The 19,627-nt window shown below is 39.5% G+C and overlaps 1 protein-coding gene and 1 long non-coding RNA gene across 7 annotated transcripts in view; one reads left to right on the top strand and one right to left on the bottom strand.

Moving 5' to 3' along the window:
* LOC114596527 (uncharacterized) overlaps positions 1–11,599 on the top strand; it is a 33,943-nt gene extending 22,344 nt beyond the window's left edge. For both annotated transcript variants that reach the window (XR_003706544.2, XR_003706543.2), the window contains exon 2: positions 10,766–11,599. This is a non-coding gene — a long non-coding RNA (uncharacterized LOC114596527). The remainder of the gene's footprint in view (positions 1–10,765) is intronic.
* Positions 1–19,627, bottom strand: part of CLYBL (citramalyl-CoA lyase) — a 190,660-nt gene that overhangs the window by 14,323 nt on the left and 156,710 nt on the right. For 4 of the 5 annotated variants that reach the window (XM_028728228.2, XM_028728230.2, XM_077927687.1 and 1 more), the window contains exons 3-6: positions 15,406–15,594; positions 11,353–11,454; positions 9,569–9,662; positions 7,055–7,222 (exon numbers count right to left, since the gene is read on the bottom strand). In XM_028728228.2, coding sequence (XP_028584061.2) covers positions 7,055–7,222; positions 9,569–9,662; positions 11,353–11,454; positions 15,406–15,594 — 553 coding nt within the window. The remainder of the gene's footprint in view (positions 1–7,054; positions 7,223–9,568; positions 9,663–11,352; positions 11,455–15,405; positions 15,595–19,627) is intronic. The other variant, XM_077927689.1, reaches the window with a different exon arrangement.

Here is a 19,627-nt window from a genome sequence, read left to right on the forward strand (position 1 = left end):
GTTTTTATTCTGCTTTACTGGTAATAGACAAAATGTAAATTTAGAAACTGAATTTTGTATAAGTAGTTCATTACAAAATATAGAAAATATACATTTAAAGACAAAGTGAGAAAGAAGTCCTGAAATACTGGTCAATTAGTTTTAAAAAAAGGTATTTTGCAGTGATGATATATAATGTGAGGGCTTCAACCTGTTTAAATGTGTGACCTCAGTAAAAAATAAAATAAAACACCATTTGATTTATGGCCTCGGTTGCCTTTTGTTACACCTTGTGTACCCAAACAAGTGTATAATGGACCTTAGTGTCATGGAGAAACAAGGGAAATATTATAAACCAAACAGTTGTTATTGACAAGTTAGAGAGAGATTGCAGAGTTGGAAGGCATTAAAATTTATGGCCATGAAATCCTTTTTGCAGTACCATTTGATATATCATGCTTTAAATCAATACCTGTCAAGTCTTTTATGTAATTCTATGATGGTGTCATTTTTTGTCTTCTACAAAAGATTGTAAAAAAATAAAAGGGGGGGGGGAACCCTATAGTGTTTCATATTTATATCTAGCTTCCCAGCATGTTGCAATGGAGTAGCTATAATGACTAAGTCAGCTGTTAAAGTGTCATTCCAGGGTTTACAATTTTTATGTATGTAAACATGATTACAGCTGATAAGACATTTATACAGAGAGCATCCCGAAATAAAACTTGTGGGTTACGCAGACTCGTAAGTGGTAAACTGCCAGGAAACAAGACCCTTTAAAAACAACAACTGCTCTTCAAAATGATGGCTGAAAACATGGGTGCAATCCTATGGCAAGATCCGCGGGGGTGAGTAGCTTAGGATGCAAAGGACCTCTGGCTCAGCTGGGCGAGGATGCTGGAGTAACAAGCTTATCCCAGCTCAGTTGAAGCTTGGCTAAGACTGCTGTGGGACCCCTGACCATTAGGTCCAGTCGTGACTGACTCTGGGGTTGCTGTGCTCATCTCGCTTTATTGGCCGAGGGAGCCGGCATCCAGTTTCCGGGTAATGTGGCCAGCATGACTAAGCCACTTCTGGCGAACCAGAGCAGCGCACGGAAACGCTGTTTACCTTCCCGTCGGAGCGGTACCTATTTATCTACTTGCACCTTTTTTAAAAAAATATTTTATTAAGGGTTTTCTTGTTTTACAGTGTAAGTGTAATGCCTCGTATTTTTCCCCCCCATGTAACATTTTTACAAATCTGTTTCATTTGTTGAGGCATTAGGGGGAGAAGAAAAAAAAAGGAAAAAAAAAGAAAAGAAAGGGGGGTGGAGGGAGGGGAGATGGATGGGGGTGGGGTCGGGTAGCGGTGTTTCTATTATGCTTAATGTATGTAGAGTTTGGTGTCAGCGTGCTTGTGTTGTTCACTTGTGTTCCTTTGGTGGTGAGAGAGGTTGGGGTTGGCCTAGGGTGTGATTGTTTGCTTGTGATTGGCTGTGGTGATCTTTGTTTTCGTGTGTGAGTGAGGTGTGTGTGTGTTTTGGATCAGGTTAGCCATATTGATTTGTATGCTGTTGGTGGATTATTGTCATTGTCCTGTTGGGCTGTGTATGTGATAAAGGGGAGCCATACCAGGGTGAAGGTCTCTTCTGTTTGTCCCCGTGTCAGTTTCAGTTTATTAGTTAATTTTTCTAGTAGGGCTGTTTCCCATACTATTTGGTACCATTGGTCCATGCTTACTCCTGACAGGTCTCTCCAGTGTCTGGTTATAGTGTTTCTGGCTGCTGAAAGTAGGTGGGTTATGAGTTCTTTGTGGTGTAAATGGGCATTGTTGTCTTGGAAATCTACTTGCACTTTGATGTGCTTTTGAACTGCTAGGTGGGCAGGAGCAGGAACTGAGCAACGGGAGCTCACCCCGTCGTGGGGATTCGAACCGCCAACCTTCTGATTGGCAAGTCCTAGGCTCTTTCGTTTAACCCACAGCGCCAACCCGTGTCCCTCAAGACTGCTGTAAGTCCCCCCAAAAGGAGTGTTTCAGGGGTGTCCACTGGTTGGATCCTAAGCCAGAGCTGTAGCTATGGGGGGGGGGGGCTAGCCAAGTGTTTTTGCCCTGGGTTAAGCCTCCAGAGGGGTGTCACTGAGGCTTCCAGCCCGTGTGTGTGTGTGTGTGTGTGTGTGTGTGTGTGTGTGTGTGTGTGTACACAAATGTGCAGGGGTGTGTGTGCCAAACTGGGTCTTTGAAATAAAGTCTAGTTTTGCCCCTGCCTAAGGCTGTTCAGCTTGGTCACATGGCCTGGTATATAGCACTACTTTAAAGGCTTGTTTTTCCCCTGTGAGGCTCAGGCAGAGCTGCAGCAGTCCCCCTGCTGAACAGGTTTTGGATCTGGTGTAAATTTATGCTGGCTTAATTTAGACTGGCTTGCTTTAGGCCAGCTTCTCGTGCATAGGATTGCTCCATATACAAGAAACATAATCGTTTAGGGGATGCCAAATGAAACTTCATGGTCATGTTGCATGAACTCTACCATAGTCATATTGTAAATATTTTACTAAGGCACTTCTCACTTTTGAGAAGTGATCCCCTTTGAACGGTTGATGTGTGGACTAAACATTGTGAGAGATTGAATTTAGGCACTGTTGAATGTTTTGCTTGTAACGTTTGGAAAACACATTTCTATATCCTTTTGCGTGAAAACCTGGGAGACAAATTCATATATTTCTTCAGTTAGGTGTTGGAGCCATAATTCTGTGACTTTCCCTAATGCTAATGTGGCTGTAGGGCCAATAATTAAGTTCTTTCCTATACAAATATAATCGTCATCCACACATTACCGAAGGGCATGGGAAGCAGTGAGCACTCTGGCAACAACTCTACACCTGTCTGGATATAACATTGACTAATACAGCTAACTAACCTTTAGCTTAATCCTAGAGTCAGAGAGGCCTAACTCTACATAGGATTAAAGCCATTTTTAAAAGTTATGAACATAACCAAACAAGAGAGAGGAGGTAGAGGAGGTTTATGCTAAAGAGTTCTCCTTTGTGAGTATATTTTAAATTTTGATTTAGGGATGGCTGGTTTGCTAATTATCCTGAACTGCTAGAGGTAAGATAACTCTTGGGGGTGTGTGTGTGTGTGTTCAAATGGCTAATCTGATTATTACATTACAGTGGACACTCGGGTTGTGAACGTGATCTGTGTGGGATGCACGTTCACAACCCACAGCATTCGCAACCTGTGTCTGCGCACGCATGGGTTGTGATTCGACGCTTCTGCGCATGTGCGACCGCTGAAACCTGGAAGTAACCTGTTCCAGTACTTCCAGGTTTCGGCAGTCCGCAACCCGAAAAAACGCAACCTGAAGCGGCTGTAACCCGAGGTATGACTGTACAGGAGAATCTTTACATTAACTCTCCCCAACCTCAGGCCTTCCAGATGTTTAGGACCACAAGTTCAAAAACTCCTGAACGTTGGCCATGCCAGCTGGGGTTGATGTCCAGCAACGTTTTGGACAAACACTATCCCTGCCATCTTGCATTAGACAGATGAACATTTATGAAATGCTTTGCTCATTCAGTTCTGCATGACAAAAAGGTTGATAATGATAGGGATTGGTAGGAGGATATATTATATTAATTATATTTAATCCTCTCGAGACCCACGTGTTTTTGCCTGCGAATATCCCACAGATAACACCTAAGGGCACAATTTAGTGATCTTCTGTGCCCTTAACTCTATTCATACACAGGTGCCATTGGGATGAATGGGGATTCACTGAGTAAATAGCAACAACACCACTCATCTGTTTTTGCTTTAGATATCCTGCCTTGAAGCTTGTCAACATTTATTTACTGGTTTTTTTAAATTATTATTATAAAAAATTCTATCTTGCCCTATAAGCAGATCTCTCAGAGCAGCTGCCACTCCACTTCAAATCACTGTAGGTGGTGGCTGTTATCATATGATGAGCCATTTGTGTAAAGCGGTTTACCCCACAGATGGTGTTAGTTTTTCCATGCCATGGCAAATGAGGGTAAAGAAAAGTTTGCAGTGGCATAGTGAAATGTATTTAATCCACACTGGAACAGCTCCTCACATGATAGCAGCTGCTACGTGGAGCAGTGCTTATCACATAGAAATCCTAGTAACTTCAACAGAAAGTATTCATCATGCCTTTTAGCAACATAAGCTATTTTTAATTCCAATAGATGAAAATGCCAATATGTTCATAGTAGAAAATTTAAATTTATGACTTTGGAACAGGCCATTTACAAGAGCATTTATGCAGATTGGTTACGGCTTAACACACTTTAGTCAAGATGATTTGAGGGAGGTGAAAAGGGAGAATTTGTTCTTTTCAAAATCCTTCAAAAACACCATCCTTCAAAATGGTGCTGAATTTGCAATGCACCATATTAATTATTCCAGAATAAAAATGTATTACATAAAGGATTACGTGCTCCCCAAAACATTAAGTGGAAGGCTGCTGGGGTAGGGGAATCCAGCCTTTTATCACATTTTAAACTGCTTTGATTGTGTGATCACAAGGTTAACTTAAATTCACCTTCTCCACTTAACCTGGGTCTAGTGATCTTGATATTATATAGGCAGCTGCATACCTCCAAAACTGTGCACTTTGGAGACATATTGCCTGCTTCATTTTCACAAGTAGAAAGTTATCATAATTTATTGTATTCACTCCAAATCATGTGGAATAGTGATGTTAGTGAATTTGAGAAACATAACTTTACTTAGTCTGGAATAAGAGAGTATGGGCTTGTCAACACTTGGTTCATCAAGAGCAGGTGATGGGCCGAGTGACCTATTACTACATTTTCAGTATTCAGGCTCTAAAGGGGCCTGTGCAAACATACAAAGCATTTCTGTGCTCAGAAGAGGGGATGATGAATAATTTTTTAAAAGCTTTCAGTAGCACTTCCTTGTCACATGGGAAGGAACCATAGCTCAGTCATTTCCTGAAGGTTCCAGCTTCAACCTCTGGTATCTCCAGTTAAAAACAAACAAATAGGTGATGACAAAGACCCAGGAGAGCTGTTGCCTCTTAGTACACAGTCCATACTGGTCTAGACGAACCAACACTCTGGCCTGATAGAAGACAGATTTCTGTGTTGCTATGGTCCAAAGGGCCTCCAACTTTTGGAGGGAGTCTTCAAGTGGTATTCTAATCTGCTGCAGACCGTTGAGAGCAAATAAGCTTTTGTGCATGTGTATCGTTTTGGATTTCAGCCATTGACTTTAACAGGAGTGTGACAAAGCCTTGAAAGTTGGTTGGTTGGGTAAAGGAAACAGTAGGCACTTTGATGCATGCCTTGTGTCTGGATAGTGCCCCAAGTAATTCTTGTAGTAGTATTTGGGATGGAAGAGTATTAGCCTGTTGTTCTTGATAATATTTCTGGCAAGTATCTCTCTCTGGCGGCAAAACCAAGGAAGAGTCTTGTGGCAGTTTAAAAACTTAACGTATTTATTATGGCACAAGCTTTCAGGGACAGAAGCTGAAATGCGATAACACCATTAAGTTGCCACAAGTCTCCTTCTCCTTGTTCATTATTGATAGCTAGGTTGGTGCTTTAAATGGTTCTTCAAGTTGCATTTCCTCCAGAAACCAAGAGGGATTTTGAACTTTTCATTTTAAGAATGCACTTCTTACTAGATTAAGAGCTTCAGAGAGGTCCCTGCTCCCCAGTCTTACAGACCTGTCTATCTGTAAAAGTGTCACATACCCATCCTGATTGAAAGGTATCGCTGAAACATTGGTACTGCTGTTCTTTAAAGAACGCTGTAATCTTTGTATGCAAGCCAAGTAGCTGATTCCTATCATAAAGCTGCAATCTTTGTTATGTATCGCATCTCGTAGGGGCGCCTGCATGATCTAGCGCACCAATCATTGGCGAAATGTCTGTGTTACAGGGATTGGCTGCAAGAAGCCTGCTGATCGCACTGCCTTGCCAGTACCATCAGGTGAACAGGCAATTACTGGGAAGCAAGCCAGAATTGGGGAAAGCAACTCAAAGGAAAGACTGACAAGAAAATAACTATCATAGCCTAATTAGCATATCGGGTTGTTGTTGTGCGGTGTGTGTGTGTTTTAAGCTCCAGCACTTCATAATAAAAATGTGGACTATCAGGATTTTTGACCATTTATTGAAATGAATGTATAGCTGTGATTAGCAGATGTTAGAAGTAGAGGAGGTTTTATTCCAATTTGTTAAAAATGCTTTTTAAAAAATGTGATTCCCAAAATGCAACGGCAGCATTATTTTATTTTTTGCATAAATGTACACCCACAGGCATACATGAATTGGAAACTGAGTGGTGTGCAAGGTTTTGAGCCGATATTGTGTTTCCTCTAACCTGCGAGAGCAGGAGGGTTCTACGATTATACCGCAGCCTTCATTTATACTTTACTTTCCCTAAATCATAAAAAGAGTAACGCACTTGGGTGTGACTTGTTGAAAGACTCTTTAAGGGCCTAGTTTTGCACTTGGAATTTTCCGCCTGCCGTTTTACAGGCAAAAGTAATTGTGAAAACGTTTTATAGCGTTAGGACTTCTCTGCTCCTCCACCAGTCAGCGTAAGGAGACGAACAGGGGGTCTGTGCTGCAGAACACGTCTGTTTTATGATTAAGGAGAAGAGATAATACATTTTAAATCAAGGGTGAAGGGAGTCTTGTTTTTAAATCTTTATGGGTAGTGTGTGTGTGGGGGGGAAAGGGATGATTGTGGGTGCTCTCTTGTGAAAGCAGGGTGCTTTAAGGGGAGATATGTATAAACCACACCTCCTCCCATCTTTTAGTGTAAGTTTAAATTTGAGAACGTAAATGCAGAAGTGAGAAAGCTGCAGCTCTCTATAAATATATTCTTGAATATTGGTTGGGTGGGGCTGGTTGTCTCTGCTGCATTTCAGTATTTTGGACCTGCTAGCAATTATTATGATTCCCATTTGTTAGTTATTTCAGTATAAAACACACACACACACACACACACACACACACACATGCGCGCAGAGAGAGAGAGAGAGAGAGAGAGAGAGAGAGAGAGAGAGAGAGAATATATATTTTTGTAAAAGCCATACCGGTAAAACCCATTAAGGCACCCTCTCTTGACTGCTTACGGAGTCCCTCTTCATCATGAAAGTCGATATATACAAGGTCAATGGCCTGCAAGCCAAAAGCCTTTGCTGTGACAACAATTTTTTGCCTGGCATAGAGAATATCGTGGGTTTCTTTACTACTTGTTGAACCTGAAAAGAAATAGTGGACAGTTGAGAAAACTGTTTTTTAAAAAAATATTCGCAGCAGAAATTTACTTAACGTTACCTTTGTCGTCCTTTTCCTGAAAGACAGGCAGGAAAATATTGAAGAGCTTTGTTCCTCAAATTTCTGTGCAGCAGCTGCAAGGATATTTTGTTGCTGGAGACAAAATATTAAAGCTGCTTCTGCAAAAACCCCTTTTCTTTCTGTTTCTGAAATGAAACGTTGGTCCTTTTTAAAAAATCAAGCCCTAGTGCCCGAGCATTAAGCTCTGTGTAGGAAGCAATCCTATGCACAAAAGTTTCACCAGATCCAAACCCCATTCCCTAAGCCAGGCAGAGGGAAAACAAACCATTAAAATACTGTAGTATTCTATGCTGGATTGCCAAGGCACGTGACTGACCTGAATGGACTTAGGATCCAGCCTGAATCCCTTCTCTCTTGTCCTGACCCTGCCATGCCCCAGAATGCCCTTTTGGGGGGACTTGCACAGGCCTTGGCTTGGCTGGCTGAGCAAGTCACACAGGGCAGGAATGTCTTCAGCCGAGCTGCTTTGGGGGAACCTAAAGATGGTTGAGCCCAATTGAGCCACAAATAAGGGAGTTGAGTTGGAGATTGCATTTGAAGATGCTCTTCCTTCTGGATCTTGCCAAAAGACCCCCCCCCCCATCGTGCTTTTCTTTAATAGGAAATATGAATTAGGTTTTTGAATTTATTTTACTGAACACTTATTTCTATACTGCTTAATCAGCACAGCCTCTAAGTGGGCATAAAATATATCTTTAAGAAAATCCGATGAGTTGACCTAGAAATTCTTAACGTGTAGATGTAATCAGCAGTATAAAAATATACGTAATAAAATACACATTAAAATAAATGTCAAATTTATAGACTTGCCTAAATGAAGCTTTTAGCAAGTTTCAAAAACAAGACGGAAAAGGCACCTGTCTAATAATATCAATGGGCAGGGAGTTCCAGTAGATAGGTGCTGCCACACCGAACCATCATTGAACATGTGGATCGAACGTTACACGGCACTGATTCAGCAGATTGAAGGAGCTGAGTGGACATATATAGGGGTAAGACAATCCTTCAGATAAATTGGTCCCAAGCTCTTAACCACTTCATAGTTACCGGTACTAATAGTAACACCTTTAATTTGCTTCTGCATATCTGTAGCAATTTGCTGATATCAATATGTATTGCACCAAAAAGCACCAATTTGATGGCCGCTGAGATGTTACAACTATTTAATCTAGAGTAGTCCCATTTATTTCAGTGGGGCTGAAATAAGTGGTAGAAATACAGCTTTAGGTTTTGTTTTGTTTTTTAAAAAAGATTTCTGTCTCAGTCTAGTATTTTGATCTTACACACATTACTTTGAAAGAACTCCATTGAGTTAAAATTTTAGCCCAAGATAAATGTTCATGCTCAAATGCTTGGATGAAACATCCGATAACTATGATTGACTTCTGAGATATTTTTTAAAAAAGCATCCACAAAATCTGCTGAAACCAAAGAGTATCTGATACCTCCTAATGCATCTATTCTCACATGTACACTTGTGTGAAAAAATAATAATCTGTTCTCTTGTCTTGAGCATCACTGTTTTGACCTTGCTTGCCATCTTATCAGGAATAAACGAAGGCTTTGTTATGCCTCATTATTTAAAATATTGCTTCCTTTTATGCGAATTGCACTCAGAAAGTTGTGATTAGATGAACCAGATCAGAAGGTGCATATTTAGCAGATATGTCTGTCATAGCAACGTAATACAGAAATGAGATTCTGACATTGACATTGTTTTTGGAGAAATTGTGACATCACAAGGCAGAAAGGCACTGAGGAAGTATTAAGATGGATGCACTAAAACAGAACTAAGCATGCAAGAGATTGTTAAAACTATCTACAGTATTAACAATAGGCTTCTTTGTGCACCAAAATTACAAAATTAGTCTCGTGATTTCAGCAGTCACTGCATTTAATTTTTTAGTTGGAGAGCAATAAGCAGAATATGTTTCTGTAAAAGCACAGCTGTAATAGGTTTTAGATTTCAAAAAATGACAACTGAATTAGGAAGATGTACAGGAGACAACACAAATAAATGTATACCTGCTAAATTAGTAAAGGCAGAGCAGTAGGCTCCATTTTTTAAAATAACGGCCACAATCCTGCAAAGAGTTAGATGTATTTAATCCCGCTGATTTTAGTGGGCTAAATGAGACAGTACGTGTAGGTCTGTGGCAGAATATCTTATTGTTGTTGTTAGTATTGTGGCCGTTCTGTTATTATAATACTGTATTGTTAATTTAAAAGGGGGGAGGGGATTGGAGCACCTATGCTGGCACGGAAATCCTCGCCTCCAAAGATGACTCCATCCAAGCGAAGGCCAATTTGGGGTCCTTTCCTCAGAGTTGCTTCGCAAACTTCCTTTAAATGGAACAAAAATGTTAAACGCAAGCAGCAGGCTGTTTAAAATCATTTTCCCTACCAGAAAGATACAGTTACATTAATTCCTTGGGGACAGGGTCTGCTGTCAAGACCCTTCTTGCATAATGTGTGAGAAATAAGTAATAATAACAAATTACACATCTGCACAAAAAGTATACTTTGAATGCAGATCTATCCAGTATAGCTTAAAGCACAGAATACATATATACATTTTTGTCCTTGCATTCAGGACAAAGCTTTGTCATGCGCCAACAACCTCTGAATGATAACTGTAAACAGTCTGTTATATTTACAAAAGTGGACACTGCATATAGCTTAAGAATCCTTCCTGCACCCCATGAATAATACCTGCATAGAACTATGACTGGAGTATCTTTGGTTTAATAGATTGCTGATGGACCGTCATGGCGGATGCAATCTTCTAATCACTATTTAATGGGCAGAGTAGGGTGGGGCTCCTAACCAATGGTAAAACTACACAATGAAACTAATACAATTCTAGGATATATAAGGTGCAACAAGTAGCAAAGAAAATAATTTAAAAAGCAACACCTTGGGATTTGTTAAATGTATCAATCTTTGTAATGTCTGTGTAATCATTGTTCTTTTTTTAAAAAAGTAATGTTGCAAATTGAAATGCTTCATAGCTAGCTAGAATTTGCCTGCCAAAGCACAGAGCTACAGTTTATTTTATTATGATTACTGTTGCAAATATACCTATTTTTATACACTGTGGTTCATACAAATCCTGTTGCACCAGGATATTGGATGCTAGCCGGTATTTTTCGGTGCTGACTTTACTAACGCTTTTTCTTTTTGTGTGTGTGAATTTGAAAATAAAAACCAAACCAGTAAGTAAAATCTTGGCTAGATATGAACATGTGTAATTAGAAATCCTTTAAATTTAAGCCGAAAACTATCTTTCAAACATGCTGTTAAAAATGCGGTGCCTATCAACATGGTAGCCACAAGGGCCTCCCAGCAGCTCCTTCTAATAACACAAAACTTTTCCAGGAAACCTTGGCATGGCTGTGGCGCACTCTAGTTTCAATTTCATCATTGTTAATATCTTTCCTCCACAGAAACACACAGGCTGGATGCCAAGAATAGGAGGCCATTTGCATGGATTTGATCAACATCAAGTTCACATTGCAAAAGATGCAGGAAGAGAAAAGAAATAACATTTTTGGAGGGCAGATGAAAAAGAACTCCACAATCCTTAATGCCATTTTTGTGTGCCTATCCAGTATTGGGCTGTAGAAAACAGAAGGTACTTTTTTACCATTGACTGCAAAGGGCTCTCTGTGTGTGGTTGTAAATGTTATCAGTTTTCAGAACTTCATAGAAGAGGTGCTTTTAAGATATTAGAATAAGACTCCTGAAATAATAATAAAAATTTGACAGCCGCTATATCTTTTCACACATGTTTATTGGATTTAAAGGAAATAAAAAAGAAATGCCAAAATAGGACAGAAGAGAACTATTATGTAGGATGTGACTGTATTATGTGGCACTGGAATTTCAGCAAATATTTTGGCTGATAAATGCATTCATATAAAATACAAAATGGAGTGGTGTTTTAACCCACCTTTTTCCAGTTATGTGACTTATTCAATGGATATATGGCTTTAAGCAGAAATGCCAGCTAAATTATATTGATGTTTCTTACCTTAAAATTGAGTAAGCCCATTGCTGTTTCCACAAAAGGGAGGAAATTCATAGGTTCTACAAGTACCCGGCCTTTTAAATGGTGTGCAAATTTCTCTGTAAACTAAGCACCGCAGAGGGAAATGATCAGTTTCGTTTTTATAAAAAAATAAAATTATAAAATGGTACGACTTACCTAAACTTTCCATTGAAGTGAAATACAAATAAACAGAGAAAACAAAGCCTGGAGTGCTGAGAGGGGGGGGGGGGGGCGGGGATAAATAAAAAAGAAAACTCTGCCAAGCTTTCAAAGAGGTCTGTTCTCTTAGGCCTATCTCCTTTAGAATGCCCGCATTACTGTATATTTTGGAGTGTGAAGTTTTACTTGCAAAAATATTTGCCTAACACCTATCACCCTGACTTAGTTAAATGCAAATCAGCAGGCTCTTAAAAACAAAGTAGAATTGATATACCTGACATTCTGTTTTGTTTCATGTCTGACACTGACAACGGCTGTGAATGTTCCCCAGCCTTCCAAAGTGGGACTCACATTATTCATTATGGCATCGCCACCCTTTGTCCCAGAGGTCTTTTCTTCATAATTTTTTTTTTTTTTTAGCTTACCTAGGAAGGGCCTTTAAAAAGGAAGTTTAATTCTTTGAAGACCAAAGCTCTCCAATTTTTTCCATGAGACCAGTTCACAGCTAGCTCTGAGCTGCCGGTGGGGTAGCCCAAATTCCAAAATCTATCATCTGGAAACATTACAAAAGCTCTTGTACAGATTTTTTTTCCTCTCCCTCTCTCTCCCTTTCAAAAGAGAAGGGAGGGGGAGGAAAAGCTACCTCTGTATATTGTAAATCTATTATGTCTGTCTAGATCTAGTAATGTGTTGGGAGATAAACATATCACAGGTATGCTAAAGAAATTTTAGTCAATAAAGACAGGGGGGGAAATGCATCAATTTTATATTTAAGGAATATTTAACCATTAATGGATATCAAAGGAAAAGGGAATTTTAATCATCTCTCCATTCAGTCTCAGTTGGGTAAATCATATCTAAGAGATTTGCATAAATATAAACCATCAAAGACTTTTCATCTTCAAAGGGGGTTTCAAGACCCTATAAGCTTTGTACTGTAATCATCGCAGGTCACAACCCTGCAGGAATAAGGCTGCTATGGCAACATAAAAAACTAATGCTTAAGGCTTAGCATAATATTCTGACTAATAGAAAGGAAACTCATTTTAAAAGCTGGCAGCCTATTTACCAGAAGCTGGATTAGAGGTGTTATTTCCTCTTTTAGCTCCCCCTCCAACTTCACCCCTCCCCAAAAGAAAGGGAAATCTAATCACCGAAATCTTTAAAAAGCTTCCAACCAATTTGCAGTAACTTTACATTAAGCCCAAAATAAATCATACCTTGCTGCAATGCTGGGTTTTTTTTTGGAGGGTGAATCCTCACTGTGTGTGTGTGTGTGTGTGTGTGTGTGTGTGTGTGCCTGTGGTGTCGTCATTGCTGCCACAGTTGCCTGTCAAACCTTTCCACAGGCTGGTGTGCAACAGAATATATATAAGGAATTAAGAGAGAGCCTGCCATTCAAATGTATGGCGTGAAATGCAAAGGAATTGCAAGAGGGGTGGGGAAGACACTTGCAGCCCGGTCCTACCCATGTTTACGTGGCAGTAAGCCCCATTGTGTTCAGCTGGGCTTACTCCCAAGGAAAGGTGCACAAAATCACAGCATGGTAATAATAAAACAAAGCCAACATTTGCCTTTGTCTGCCCTTGATAATTAAAAATACAAAACAAAACAATTTAACAGGTATGGTTAATTTTGGCAACCCTTTTGTCTGCTAAGCCATTGAAAAATAAAAAAACACACCCATCTGTTTGTTTGTTTATTTAAATCTTTCTTTTTAATGCATTTTATTTTGCAACTTGCAAGGGAGAGTTTTTAATCAAGCAATGTTTGTCCTCCATTTCCTCCAATTTTTAATTGTTTTTTTTTTAAGCACCAAATAACAAAAGGCAACTAGTTGAGAAGTTTCAATTAATTTTTTTCAAAAGGAGACGATTAAATGTTTCCGGCCTGGTAAAGTGTTCATTTCATTTCAGTGAGAGGGGGTAGAGGAAAAAAGGGGGAGGGGGGAAAAACAAAGCTCTGGGAGGGGATGAAGTAGCCGGCCTTAGCAATGCTTTCAATTCCAGTGCACACCCGATAGTGTGTGGGGAAGAATGCCCACTGTTCAGGATTTGTGGGAGAATTGTCCCATGACAAAGGAGCGAGAGTTACGCTTGTTATAGTCCAATAAGCCATGCCAGTCAAACAAGTACCCACACTAGGGACAAAAGGGAAGCAGGAGATTCTCACACAAAAGAAAACAAGTAAGCCCATCTTTTAGTTGTGCATCAGCCTCCAGGTTTTATGCTTCACATAAATAAAAATGAAGGGGAAAAAATAAACAGCAAAAAAGAAAAAAGAAAAAAAGAGAGGTAGCTTTCCATTTCACTAGCCAAAAATATCACTGAACTTGATCGGTCTCCCTAGACAGAAGACTTTAACAGAGGTAGGGGAAGTGTCGAAAGGTTGGCGCTGGTTTATTTCCAGAAGGGGAAACGGTTGGAAATCTTAAAAAATCAGAGATGAGGTAACGTGGAGGAGCATGTTCCTCTTAGCATGAATTAGAAAGAAAGCCTGAAGTTCTCACATCAAGGTAAAACATATTGGGTAACACCAAAGGCCTTCGCTGGAATATTCATAACCAGCGAACTCCAGAAGTGTTACGTCCGCTGTACAAAATCAACAAAGAGGCCTTGTGGATCTTCCTTAGTAAAAGAACGTGCCACTTTGGAGACAGCGTTACTGAAAACAGAACTATTCTTTTTGGATGTTTCTACGTAGCTGGACTTCAGTTTTCCCAGCCTCTGAAAAGGTTGTGTTTCCTGCCCCCCCCCCCAACATGTAATGAATTTAACAGCCGTCAATGGTAGTTCAATGTTACCCATAATGTCTTGGGTATGCAAAAACAGCCAAGAGCCTTATGGAACCTTAAAGGCTAATAAGATAAGTTTAGGGTTAGATGTGGAACTAGTTAGGATACAAACTACCAGATTTATCTAGTTTTGTTTTTCTTTATAGACCTTCTATGGATCTCTCCCTCAGTGTTCCCCAAACTATGAAAACAGGATAAAGAAGCCTTACGACTTTAGTGGTATTTTTCAGAAATAATGGTATCACTAAATAAAACTTACCCCTCCTTAACAATTTGAACAATTATAGCATAATTAGGGCCATTTCAAAGTTTTCTTAAGTAATTTGACATGCCAACCATTTACATTTCAGGTTTTTATAGGCTGAAAAGTCAGCCATGAAACGCAAACACACCTGTCAGCAATTAAAAAGGAAGAAATAGAGAACTGGACAGGAAATAATATCTGTGCTAATTAAAAACACTAGTTAAAAGCTTCCTGTTTGTTCTTCTGGTTGCCCTAAGGAGTGACCTTTACTTTTTGTCTCCACCATAATTTTTTCATATGTTGCTAAAATGTTTCCTCCATCTACTTATGGTTTCCAACTTCCAGGGCATGTACGCTATACGTTTACATGACAGTCAGTGAGGTTTTGCTACAATGAAAAAAACTGGTCTGATTTTAAAACATTTTTACTTTGCCTTAATGGCAGCACAGCTTATTAAAGCAGTATGCAAGCCAGTTAATTCTACTTAAAAATTAAAACACACGTTCTGCATGTAATTTCAATCTACACCTCTTATCCTGAAATGGTTGTTCTTTGAAATATGGGCCAAATTTGCTTAATATATGCAAGAGGCTTCTAGGATTGATTCATTGATTGCTTCTAGGAGTGATTGATTGATTGATTGAGTGATTGAGTGATTGATTAATTAATGTTTACTAATAAGCAGATGATGGTAAGGATGAATTCAACTAGTGGCTAGAGATATTTCTTACTTGCCTCATGAGCTAAATCCACAAGTCCCAAAGTCTCCTCTTTCTAAACAAAGTAGCAAAGATCTTAATCTAATGCTGAGATAGTGACGAATCCCAATTTACTCACCCATCTTATTTCTTCGACACTTTCAGTTTTTGGAAGCATCAGGCTTGTAGGGAGAACCTTGGATTGCAAAATGACCTTTATATCTTCTTCAGCAAGACCACTGGATACCGAATTGATCCTAACACACTTCTCAGTCCGACCAAACTCAAATTCTTCAAGTGCTTTCACACTAGTCATTCTTGCTTCTGCCTAGAGTTGAGAGGGGATAAAAAGTAAAAAAGAACCCTTAATTTCACATTCTACTGTACATTTATTGCAGTTTTCTGAATCTTGAGCATCTTTTAAATAATAATGAAAAGCCATTAAACTGATGCAGCGTGTTATGATTTTAATGGACCCAATGTCTTTAATATTCCATTTCTAAGTCATCATTACTAATTTTGTGGGGAAATGTATACAATTATATGACTGGAAAGAATCTAATATATACTCTGCTAGCAGCACAAAATTCCCTGTATTTCTTCTCGGAATTGGTCCTATTTAGTTCAATAGGACTTACTTCCAGGTAAGCATGCACAGGGTTGTGGTCTGAGTTGCGTCCAAAAGGGAAAACTTAAATGTCAACATTAAGAGAATGTTTCCTCCAGTATACGTTCTTGTAAATAGTAGCAATATTACTATTTGTATTTATTTATGCATTTTGTGGTATACACTCTCCTAACCTGCCCATACATGGACTTCTCTCCTTCTTTCCATTAACTTATAACAGAAACGTTGAAGGAAGAGCAGGATAATTGCAGGAGTAAAAAATCTCCCACAAAGGGCACACATGCATTCTGCTTTTACAGAAGCAATTTGAAATAAACAAATCCAAACATATATGCTCAAACTGACACACACACAAGAAAACGTGGAAGAAAAAGTAAGCGCATCTGAACAATGTTTTCCTTCTGAATAATTGAGCAGTTGCTGAAATAAAACATTTTTATTGGGCCAGAGACAGAAATTCAGACAGACTGAAAGCAAGAAAGTGCCTGGACTCTCGACTTCCTGCCAATTTCAGTTTCAAAACACAAATTCCTTCAACTTGGCAACAGCCCTTAGCAAATTCTCATTGTCAAAATGAACACTTATCAAAAGCAATTTCATTTGTGAAGAGTTTTTTATAGTACTAATAAAACTTTAAAGCTTCTGACTGATGAATGTTTTAAAGAAAGGTGGGGGGGGGGAGAGAATGGATAATGGTGTTAACAATATGCAGCCATTTGCCCCCCAAAATACTTATCAAGGAAACAGGCAAACGAAAGGGAGGAGGGAGGGAAATCATCAAAGTTAGTATCCAGAGCATGGCCAGTCAGCGAGACAACACAAAACATTAGATTTAAACCAGACGGATACCAATCCGACCTTGGAAGTGGAGGCAGAAGAGGCTGCAAAATGTGGTCCGAGTTAAACAGTGTGAGGAAACAGTAGCTTACAGTTGTCAGGACCGATCAGGATAAGGTCTCCAAGACCAGTTTAAGACAGCTGTATGGTGCACTGATTTACGAGACTAATAATTAGGATAAGTTTAGACAGAAGAAACCAATGGCCCCTCACCCGGTTAGTGTGACAGAGGGAGAAAGTTAATGACACTCAAAACAATCATCAGCTTGGAGCTACCACCCCTATATCCCCAAACACTGGCTTTAATAGGTGCCTATCAGATGGATAGAGAATGGTAGTGCTTGTACGTAGAATTAGGCATACTATGGCTGGGAGATGGCTTCCTTTGCTTTAAAAAACCCAGCAGTCTTCCAATAGGAAAAAGCAGCACATTGTGATTTAACACTCAAATAACCCTCCCCCCAAAAAATCTTATTGTGAGATTGCTTCTCGTTTGCACCGAACATTACGTGACATCTTATTTGGCATAAGATTAGCCACATATCCTCCTCCTGAGACAAAGTATTCTCCAAAGGATAAAACATGTCCTATTTTACTTTGCTAAAAAAGCAAAACGAAACAAGAAGCCAATGTGGTTTGATCACAAGTGGCGCTGAGCCCCCAAATGATATTTTTACAGGTGGATTTTTACAGTCTTGCTAGTGGTGCCTCTGCCAAGTCTGGGACAATTCGTTTCTGCTACTGCAGTCCCCTGGGACATAGCCCACACCCTTGAGGAGTGTCCTGGCCATCTGGAAAGGCTTTTTTTTGGAGATGTGCAGGGGGAAAGCAAGACATTTTGCTGCTTCAGTCAAAAGAAAAGGGGGAGTAGGCTAGGCCATGAGGCATGCGCAACTCTGTTCTCAAACTGAGGAGAGCGGCAAGAGGGCTTAAAAGGAACAATTAGAGGGCTGCCGCCTGAGGCATTCGCCTCACTCTGTCTAATGGTAGAGCTGGACCTAGTCATCTTTCCACTTTGGATCCAATCTATTTAAAATATTTTAAATTTTAATTGAAAAACATGTTGCCCAATTAATTGAGGACAATTCAAAGTTTAATCAAAGATTAATGGAAACAATTTAACAACTAAACGCTGCAGTCCTACCAATCTGCTACGCAGAAAGAATAGTTTTATATTGGGAAACATTCGATGATCAATTATTTTGGGCCCCCACCAGCAGTCAGAAGAATACAGCTCAGACCCAGGTTTACTGCCTTAGTAAGAACTACAGCCTCAGTCTGGTGTTGTGAGTAATTTTCATAAACCAAACATGTACACCCTCTGCTACATACCTCAAAATAACCAGCCAGCAATCAAGTTACTCTCCTACTCCATATTTCAGAAGAAAAATGTGTTACTGTGAGAGATTATACGCTCTTGCCATCTGTTGGGTGGATAATAGATTTTCATAGAAACATTATATTTTAGCTCTGTCCATTTAAAGAAAATTCTTATTCCTTAGCAACAAGTCCCACTATCACTTTACCAGATGCAACTTTATGTGATTTACAAAATGTTTTTAAGCTCTAACCATAAGATTACACAGCTTCACAAGTTTGAGGATTCCAAAAGTTCCGGGTATGTTCAGCCTACATTCCTTTTTGTTATCTCCCCCTATAGATCACTCTGTATGGAGCGACTCACATGAAATGAACTTGAGAAAATCCATATGGGGAGGCTTGAGGCCAGATCCTTCCATGTGTCATGGCTCCAAACACTACTTGGTCATTGGTCTTCCGTTGTAAACCTGAACTGGAACTGACTTTCCACACCATCAGGAGTTTTGAATCCTCCCTGCCCAATGTGTACATTCTAAGGTGTTTTGTCCATACAAGTGTTGAGGTTTAGCTGCTGTGGACGAGGGTGATTTGAAGCTCTTTGCCTGATTTACCAATGTGTTGAACATCTTTTCATGGTCCTGCTAAAAAATTTTAAATGATCTCTGCTGTTTCTTTCTATTTAAGTGAAAAAGAGGTACAGTGGTGCCCCGCAAGACGAATGCCTCGCAAGACGAAAAGGTTTTCCGTTTTTTGAGTCCTTCCGCAAGACGAATTTCCCTATGGGCTTGCTTCGCAAGACGAAACGTCTTGCGAGTTCTTGCGAGTTTGTTTCCTTTTTCTTAAAGCCGCTAAGCCGTTAATTGCCGCTAAGCCGTTAATTGCCGCTAAGCCGCTAATAGCCGCTAATATCCGCTAATAGCTGTGCTTCGCAAGATGAAAAAACCGCAAGACGAAGAGACTCACGGAACGGATTAATTTCGTCTTGCGAGGCACCACTCTATAGCACTGTAACATGACAATACTATTTTTTTGTATTATGGTGTTACAGTGCCTAATAGTAATTTCTTTTTTTAAAAAAAATATTTAATAATAATAATAATAATAGTAATTTCTATGCCGCCCATCTGGCTGGGAATAATAATAATAATAATAATAATAATAATAATAATACCCTGCCCTTCTGGCTGGGTTTCCCCAGCCACTCTGGGCAGCTCCCAATAGAATATTAAAAACACGATAAAATATCAAACATTAAAAACTTTCATAAACAGGGCTGCCTTCATATGCTTTCTGAAAGTCAGGTAGTTATTTATTTCCTTGACATCAGATGGGAGGGCATTCCACAGGGCGGGCGCCACTACTGAGAAGGCGTTCTGCCATCTTAGCAATATAGTTAACGTTAGTGAACTTTTTTTTGGTTTTGTAAAAATCATTTAAAAAATATAACACCATGGGTAGGATTCAACTATTATTATTATTGATTAAATGTATATGCTGCCAATTGTCAAAAGGCCGCAGAGTGGATTACAAAACGGAACACAAATGTCAATATGTAACAGAATATCTATACAGTATC

The sequence above is a fragment of the Podarcis muralis genome, chromosome 4 (assembly GCF_964188315.1).
Source record: "Podarcis muralis chromosome 4, rPodMur119.hap1.1, whole genome shotgun sequence".
Classification (NCBI taxonomy): domain Eukaryota; kingdom Metazoa; phylum Chordata; class Lepidosauria; order Squamata; family Lacertidae; genus Podarcis; species Podarcis muralis.